The sequence below is a fragment of the Sturnira hondurensis genome, unplaced genomic scaffold, assembly GCF_014824575.4.
Source record: "Sturnira hondurensis isolate 20B ecotype Veracruz unplaced genomic scaffold, ASM1482457v3 Scaffold0023226, whole genome shotgun sequence".
Classification (NCBI taxonomy): domain Eukaryota; kingdom Metazoa; phylum Chordata; class Mammalia; order Chiroptera; family Phyllostomidae; genus Sturnira; species Sturnira hondurensis.
The window spans coordinates 3,246,593-3,255,347 of NW_028095857.1; the positions used below are offsets into that span (position 1 = coordinate 3,246,593).

At 38.9% G+C, this 8,755-nt stretch overlaps 1 protein-coding gene across 2 annotated transcripts; it reads right to left on the reverse strand.

Annotated features, from left to right (window-relative positions):
- Positions 1 to 290: 290 nt before the first annotated feature.
- Positions 291 to 6,822, reverse strand: TSPAN6 (tetraspanin 6). Of its 2 annotated transcripts, XM_037037383.1 has the most exons (8): positions 6,600 to 6,819; positions 5,431 to 5,619; positions 5,064 to 5,138; positions 4,044 to 4,142; positions 3,432 to 3,566; positions 2,701 to 2,784; positions 1,140 to 1,244; positions 291 to 507 (listed from the first exon to the last, which is right to left on the reverse strand). In XM_037037383.1, the coding sequence occupies exons 1-7, from the start codon at positions 6,684 to 6,686 to the stop codon at positions 1,176 to 1,178; spliced, it is 738 nt and encodes a 245-aa protein (XP_036893278.1). In that variant the 5' UTR covers positions 6,687 to 6,819; the 3' UTR covers positions 291 to 507; positions 1,140 to 1,175. The 2 variants fall into 2 exon arrangements, with proteins under 2 accessions (XP_036893278.1, XP_036893279.1); XM_037037384.1 differs by lacking the exon at positions 5,064 to 5,138 and having other exon boundaries at positions 6,600 to 6,822.
- Positions 6,823 to 8,755: the final 1,933 nt, after the last annotated feature.

An 8,755-nucleotide genomic window follows, 5' to 3' on the forward strand; every position in this document is an offset into this window, starting at 1 on the left:
TCAGAGACCCTTACTCCCATCTGGCAACTGTGATGGGTTCCATACAACTCCTGACCAGAATTAAAGTGCACAATGTCACTCTGTGCCCATCAACAGAACAGAGAGAGAGTAATCAAAACATTTTAACTTCTTGGCACAACTTATGCAATCAAAGCACATAACCCTAACTGGGAAGGGGCTAGTTTGAAGGGGGTCAATTTCTCACTTTATAACAGTGCATCAAAATAGAAAATCCAGTGTCATTCAAAACCCCTACATTGATAAAAACAAAAACCAAGAGAAACACAGCATTGTTTCATTTACTATTTACTAACTCTTCCAGCATTTCAGAGCAATAAGGAAGTTTCAATGACCTTACATGATGAATGGGACAAAAGGGAGACTTATAACATATTGAACAAATGTCTAGATTGTATCAGATTATTGGTGTAGATTTCTGGTCTATGGGTAATGAGTCAGTTTTCCAACCAGGCGATCTAGTAGTTCACAGTGGGGAATATAAATGTCCTAAAATTAAAGAAAAAAAGTTAATTTACCTGTCACCCAAATTTCAGTATCTGTATTCACTTGCACACATTCTAATATATTCTACTAATGAAGAACTTCACATGTTCCCAGTCAGGGGCTCAGTTAAAATGTGAAGCATGCCCTATGGATTGACTGAGCCAGCAGCAGTCCTCACATTTTACCACTCAAATACTGAAATTATTGAAACATGCATTTCCCTGAAATCTGGTTCCTGTTTAGTCTAGATGTGTTAAGGCTCTAAAAGTAGTCCAGCAGATGACTGTGATTATGAGAACTAGGTCAAAGACCAGGGGGAACACTACTATTAGTCAAGAGCAGAGTGTGCTTGTCAAGGAACCTCATTTCTCTTCATATTAGGTTCAAATTTGTTAGAAAGTGGACCACTTAGGATCTTGAGGCTGGGCATGTGTAGGTAATCCCCCAAAAGGCTAATCTATCTTTTTTGGCTATGCCTTGTATTTAGAGGCCTGAGCTGCCTATGTGGGACTACCACAGTACCAATAAGACTTAAAGGCACTACTGGACCAGACCTATGGCAAACTTCATCCATCACATACACAGGCTGAAGCAAACACCAAGACTGACAAAGCTGAGGACCAAAATGAATGTACCTTAAAGTTGGAGAGGAGTAAGCCGTGTAACATTGGTTACACTATCTCATACTGGTTATTTGTTATAGCACGAGAGAGGCAGTAGGCAAGAAAGATTCCAATCAGCTGCAAATAAAATATGAGCTAAATTAAATACACATGGCAAAGAGCTTCAAGATCTCAGGGTGCAGGTATAGTCTCCTTCATTTCTAATTCACTAATGATTTCCTTCCTGAAGTTTTACTAGACAGCTATGTTTGCTATTCTGTAGCACCTAGATCACAATCAACCAATATAAGTGAAGTTTTACTACTACTGTGACCTGAAATTTCACAACTGTCGCTGAAAAAAACATCACTGAAGGAAAATTTTAAATGTTATAAATTAGAGGAAACTTTTCTTACTTTTCCTCTCAGTTATCATAATAAAAACAGTGTAGCTTAGAATAAGTACCTTACCAAGTAAAATCTCCATCTGTGAGGACAGAGATTTTCTTGGAGGGTCTAGAGTGTTGCAATGCTGGCAATGTTCTGTGATACATGTTCAGTCCAATAAGGTTGCCACTAACCACTTGTGGCTTTTCAACTTCAAATAGGAGTACATGAAGAAACAAATTTTAAATTTCATTTAATAACTAGAACTTTTAAAAGGTGGTTAGTAGCTATTTTATTAGACAGTGCAGATTCAGACATAGCTATACCTGCTATTTTAGAAATATATTGAGATCAGACTTCATCAAAATGCTGTCTTACCTTCACAATGTCTAATGGGAAAAACTACATCCCTAAAAAAATTGTCTAGAGCCACAATACAGATTTTTCATGCTACAGTGAGACAGCAAAATTCAAGAAATACAACTGGATCCACAATATAGCATCCACCCAAAAAAATAGGCACATATTGAGTGTGGGGTTATATGATCTAAATTTTAATAGGCTAGGACTTATATGCAACTCATCAGGCAGTTGCAGGCCAGGAAAAAAATATTCTATTAATGTTTTAAATTTTTGACTGACTGCAGAGCAAAGCAAGGTTCCCATATATTTCATGTTTTGTTTAATGAACTGTGATGTTGGAAAGTTGCCATAACTAAAGGTACCAGATCTTTCTCCAATTAACTGCTTTCAAAGGATATATACTGCTAGAAGTTAATTTTAAGCCTTGCTTTCTGTAGTTTCATGACATGACTGGCCATGGTAAAAAGAATAGGCTAAATGGGGATAAAAACCTAGAGAACTTCATAATTGTGGAAAACAATGTAGAAAAATTTAAGATCCAAGACATTAAAAGTCTGAAATGAAAAGAGCAAAATATTCCCTCTAAAATAAGCTACATATAGACCCCATCACAAATGATTTACTATATATATATATATATATATATATATATATATATTTCACGTACAAAATAAAAGTATTTCTATATTGTGATGAGCAACTGAGAGTTTTGTGAAAATGTAATTTCTCTGAAAATGGCTGTCCTATCCAAGGCCCTAAAGCAAAAACTTAAAGCCTTCAAAGAAGAAATCTTCTAGCTGACACCTATAAAAGTGATGAAATAGTTCATAACTCTAAGGGCGTACCTGAAAGCAAGCAACTCCAAAGGAAATTCCAGCAACAACTCCCATTTCTGATTCTATAATGGTCATGACCTTTATAAAACAACCCTAATGGGAGAGAAAAAAACATTAAGTACAGCACAAACATAATATTTGCATCATACATCTCTGCAGAAAGATGAGCTTTAGCTACACTAGCTTTTACCAGTTTATTAAAACTTAGTTTCATGTAACAAATCCTGTCTCCTTTCAAGCATGTTATTTTTTTTTAATTTTTTTAATGTTATTTATTTATCTATTTTAAAGATTTTATTTATTTATCTTTTTAGAGGGGGAGGGAAGGAGAGAGGGAGAGAAATATCAATGTATGGTTGCCTCTCATGCGTCCCCTCCTAGGAACTGGCCTTCAACCCAGGCATGTGCCCTGATTGGCAATCGAACTGCGATCCTTTGGTTCGCAGGCCCGCGCTCAATCCACTGAGCTATGCCAGCCAGGGCATCCTTTCAATCATTTTAAAAGGAGGTTTTGACAGAAGTTTAAGGAATAGAAGTTTCACTTTTTAGATTACACGTTTAAAAAGTGTTTCTTGCTAGTTATATGAACTCAAGTCACAAATTTTCTGAGTTTCAGTTTCCTAATTTACTCAGTGAGAATAATACCTGCCTTATTTCAAATTATGTCTATGAGTAAAAATTGAAAATTGAGTCAACTCTGCATTTAGTTAATATCTTCAAAAATGTTAAAGGCTACTTACTTCATTGTTTACTTTATTGGAATCTCTCTGAGGAGAACAATCTTGAAGTTTACAGCAGCTCTTGGGAAATCCTTTTTCTAAGTAATAATTAGTGTCCTTCCAATCTCCAAAGTTGGTGGCACCACAACAATGCAACTGAAAAATCCCAACAAAAACACTGATACTTCACATTACAACTTTGTAGTCAAACATTTAACCTACCATCTTAGATTACAATTTGTGTTCAAGACATTTATTGTATTTAATAGTATTTTGTGCGGCTGCCCTCAATTATAATTTGAAAGATGGGCACTTGTTTCAAACACCAAATGTTTCTAACATTATTGGACTGGCCTTATTTTCCTGCTATTGTTGGTGCTAACAGAACTTGGACCATAATGTCAGTGGGGAGTGAGAGTTGCACATGTGAGAATGATTAGAAGAAAATGAAGATATATCCCTTAGGATCATTATACTCTTCTTTCCAGGGACATGTCTCCATTCCTTCCTAATCTAAGATTACGAGAGAATAGGACAAGTGGACAATACCTACTAGCCAGGGCCCTATCCTCCTCTCTCAGGGGACAAGAAATGTGTTCCCCTCTTGCAAAGCTACCACCTATGACCACTTACCGTATTTTGAATCTTGTCTACTGCATCGCTTCTATAATCTCCCGTAGTATTATACTGCTTTAAAGCTTTCTCATAATTATTCTTAAAGCTGTTCTTAATCTACAGCAAAGAAACACAAAGCCAATAAACAAAGATTCTAGAAAAGTTCTTTTGATTTCTATGTCAAATGAGAAATTCCTACATTTTGCAGGGTCGGGGGGAGGGCTTGAACAACAATAAAATTTAAAAAAAATAAATTTCTACATCTGACCAATGATTGTATCTTTGACAGCAGTAATATGCATAGTAATTAACTTCTATAGTCCAATCCTGTCCTCCAAGGGATATAGTTTAGCTGAATGCATTACTAAGCAAAACACTGCAATAAAAGATGATAAGCATCACAATTACAAAGTGCTGTGAGAGCATGTATTTATTCAAGTGGCAGTTCTATACTGCTCTATCCCCCAGCCCCCAATCTTTATCCACTTTAAACAGCATAAATTTGATACCTATAGAATTTTTAAGCTATAAAACCTTACTGTAGGAGACTATACTACCAGTTTGTGAAACACTTTCATTGATGAGCCTTCACTATTCAATCATTCCCTAACTCCAGGCTTAACAGAGTAGAACCCTGATTTCTAATTCAATATTAAGATTTTCATGATTTGCATTAAGTATATCTAATATTTTCTAACTGTGTGGAATAAGTGGAGAAGGTATCAATTTTGGGTTTTAAACAGTTTCCTGTCAAAGTTATGAATTGTACTATCTCCACTTTAATAGATACTTACACACAGAAAAATGACTAAAAATACATGTGATTATGGGTACCTTTAATTTTGTTCTGGTAATTGTTAGTGTTCACACTTTTCTACATCTTCTTTTATATTAAAAATTAGACTGGAATTTTTATGAGAAAGTCTTTATGGGTTGCAAAGTAAAGCTTTAAACACAGCTGTAAGTGAGTTTTAAACTAGTAAAAGCTATCTTTAACTCTGTGACTTAATCCATTTTATCTCCCAAACTCAGGCTTACCTCATGTCTGAAAACAAAACCTACGATGGCAGCGACCAGTTCAACCAAAAAAATGAGAGTTAGAAACATTGCATACTGCAGGATAAAAAGAAAGTCCAAGTCAGCATAAATAAGATACATCACAGCCGCAAAAGGAGTCAAAGGGGAAAAATGGTTTGTTCAATCAGCATGGTTTTATTTGTGGAAAAGGACAGGGAAAGCACAATAAAAGTGGTAATTGGCAGGTGAACTATTACTTGGTAAGTTTTCATAAGGAACAAGAAAATTCCTAAAAGGCCATGGCCAGTTCCAAGAAACAAAGCCTACAAAATACGTGTAAAACTTGTCAGGAATCAAGATTCAATTCTAATGAAAATTAAGGACTCACCAGTTTTAGCATCCATGCAGAAGCTCGGCAGGTAGCAAAACAGCCAAAGGTGCCCAAAAGAATGATGACAGTGCCAGTGCCAATGAGCACGAAAGGAACATTGGTGGCCTTCTCATTTAAAAGAGAAAAATAATTCTCCAGGCTCACCTTGCCCCAAATGCCAATGGCAAGAAGAATTACACCAGTGATCTACGTGGGAAATCAGAGAATATAAAGTTATACACTGTATACTTAAAGTTATATACTGTATATTCAAGCCACAAACCACTGGGTATGTAAGAAATAATAGATGTGACAAATGATTTAACAGTGTGTGGCCACAGATCTGTGGCTGGGATATGGCAGACAAGGTGGGTCATAGAGGGGGATACAAACAGGATCTGCATACAAGGACAGGCCTTGATAAAGACACACACTACAACCATCAGGTACCCCAGGTAGCCAGGGTGAAGCCTGGGGCAACTAGAGAAGGCACCTTAACAAATTCCTTAAACTTCTTTTGTTTGTTTTTTGTAAACACAGACCAAAGCATATTTGCCCTAGGGATCAAAACTTTCATAACTATTTTACTACTGCCTTAGGAAAACCTTCCTGGAGGAAAAAAAGCTTTTATGATACCAGAACCTTCCTACTTCCCCCAAGTTTAGAAAGATGAGGGATAGCACACAAAAGCAAGCCAAGGACAAACTGGCGGGAGTGGGGCCATTACCACACTTACTTATGAAATACTACCCTCTTAAAAGGGGAGGAGGAGGGGGAGTGGGAGAGAGAAAGAAAGCAAGACAGAGATACTATTGTGCAAGCAAGCTCTCAGACTTGCCAGGCCAGCCCAGCCTCTCCAGTGGTCCAAGGACACCATCTGCGTAATCTGGGGGTTTAACTCCCTTCTTCCCACCTACCTCACCCTCCAGCCCTGCAATGCTAGGCACATCTGGGTCCCAGTTCAGCCTACCAGCCGTCATCCCACACCCCGATCCTGGTGCAGACGGTGCCGGAGCTGGAGCTCAAGCAACTCATCGCCCGCACTTGATTGCCACAGCAACCTCCTCTCAAACCTCTCCACCCCGTGCCTCATTTCGAACTCCAGATATAAGCTCCCTCCACTCAAGTTCATACCCCCAATCCAAGCCCAGGATCCCCTCCAGTCCCTAGAGGCCTCCGTCTCTCACCCAGAAGATGAAAGTGTAGATCAGAAGGACGCTCTTGAAACAAGTAATGACTGGTTTAGTCTGCAGTCTCCGAGACCGGGACGCCATGACTAGCCCTCAACTCTACCCTGTCGCACAAGGCGATCAGAACCAAGAGAGCGAGGAGTGGAGTCCCCGAGTCTCCCCGGGAACGGCCGAAAACTTACGAGCGTCCACAGCGGAAGAGAGCCGGAAATACTATTCAATTTTCTAGAGGGTGGTGTCCAGGAGGCTATTCGGAAAGTGACGACAGTTTCTGAGCGCCCTCTGCCGAAGGCTACTGAAAACTACCAGCAAAGGTTGTACCGACGGGAATATCTTAGATCTTTCAGCGGACCTTGCTTCTTTTTCACTAAGAATCTTTCTCACTCCCTGCCTGTCCTCCACCCTTATAACTTCGAATTGTTTCTGTCACCCGCAGCAGTCGTGCTCTGAGATTCCGCCTCATTGGCCACTAATGCTGTAGAAGGAAGGAAAGGAATAAAAAGAGGTTAAAAATAACTTAATTACATTTTATTACATGGCAAAATACCAACAAGAAATACATTTCCAGGCCCTGGCTGGCGTAGCTCAGTGGATTGAGCGCGGGCCTGCGAACCAGACGATCGCGGTTCGATTCCCAGTCAGGGCACATGCCTGGGTTGCAGGCTGGTTCCTTGCAGGCTAACTCCCAGCAGGGGACGCACGAAAGGCAACCATACATTGATGTTTCTCTCCCTCTCTAAAGATAAATAAATAAATAAAATCTTTAAAAAAAAAGAAATACATTTCCGAAGAGAACAAAGTGAACTGCAAGTCTATAAGTACAATTACACATTTTGAGACAAAAAATGAAGGAAAAAGTGCAATTTACTTGAGTGGAGGGATTGGAATTAGGCTGATTTCTTTCTCATTTGTTTTGTGCTTCTCAAAAATTTTTAAATATTTTATTTATTTATTTTTAGAGAGAGGAAGGGAAGGAGAAAGAGAGAGAAACATCAGTGTGTGGTTACCTTTCACGTCCTGTACTGGGGAGGTGGTGTGCAACCCAGGCAATATGATCTGACTGGGAATCCAACTGGCAACCCTTTGTTTCACAGGCCAGCACTCAGTCCACTGAGCCACACCAGCCAAGGCTTTGTGTGTGTGTGTGTGTGCTTTTCAATTTTTCAACATTGTTTTATGCAGTAAGTAGAAGCCATAAGAATGAATAAATTGTGGGAAATGATCACTTGTTGAAAGAATTCCAAGCTAGGTATGACAGATTGATAATAAATTTTAGAATTTCCTCTTCTCACTTATCCTTTAAGTATGTAATTGGAAAGTTGAGGGGTGTTTAAAAATAATTATGCTGAAATGTAAGTTCTGCTATTGGCTGCAAACTTTTATTTTTTTATTATTTTTCTTTTTTTCTTTTTAAAGGTTTTACTTATTTACTTTCAGAGAAAGGGGAAGAGAGGGAGGGAAACAGCCATGTGCGAGAGATACATTGATAGGTTGCCTCTCACACGCCCCAAGCGGGAGACCTGGCCCATAACCCAGGCATGTGTCCTGACTGGGAATTGAACCAGCAGCCTCTGGGTTCATAGGTTGGCGCTCAATCCACTGAGCCACACCAGCCAGGGCCACTTTGCTCTTTTTAAAAAATATATATTTTATTGATTATACCATTACAGTTGTTCTATTGCCCCCCTTCATTTCCCTCCACCCTGCATACCCCTCCCCCACCATTCCCCCCTTTAGTTTATGGCCATGTGTCTCAAATTCTTTAGATTCTGTATTTCCCCTACTTTTCTTGCCCTCCCCCTATTTATTTTTTACCTACCATCTATGCTACTTATTTTCTGTACCTTCTCCTCGCTTCTCCTCCTCCCACTCCCCTGTTGCTAACCCTCCATGTGTTCTTCATTTCTATGGTTCCACTCCTGATCTAGCTGTCCTCTTGGTTTGCTTTTGTTTTAGGTGTGGTTGTTAATAACTGTGAGTTTCCTGTCTTTCCACTGTTCATATTTTTCATCTTTTTCTTAGATAAGTCCCTTTAACATTTCATATAATAAGGGCTTGGTGATGAGGAACTCCTTGAACTTGACCTTATCTGAGAAGCACTTTATCTGCCCTTCCATTCTAAATAAAAGCTTTGCTGGATAATGCAATCTTGG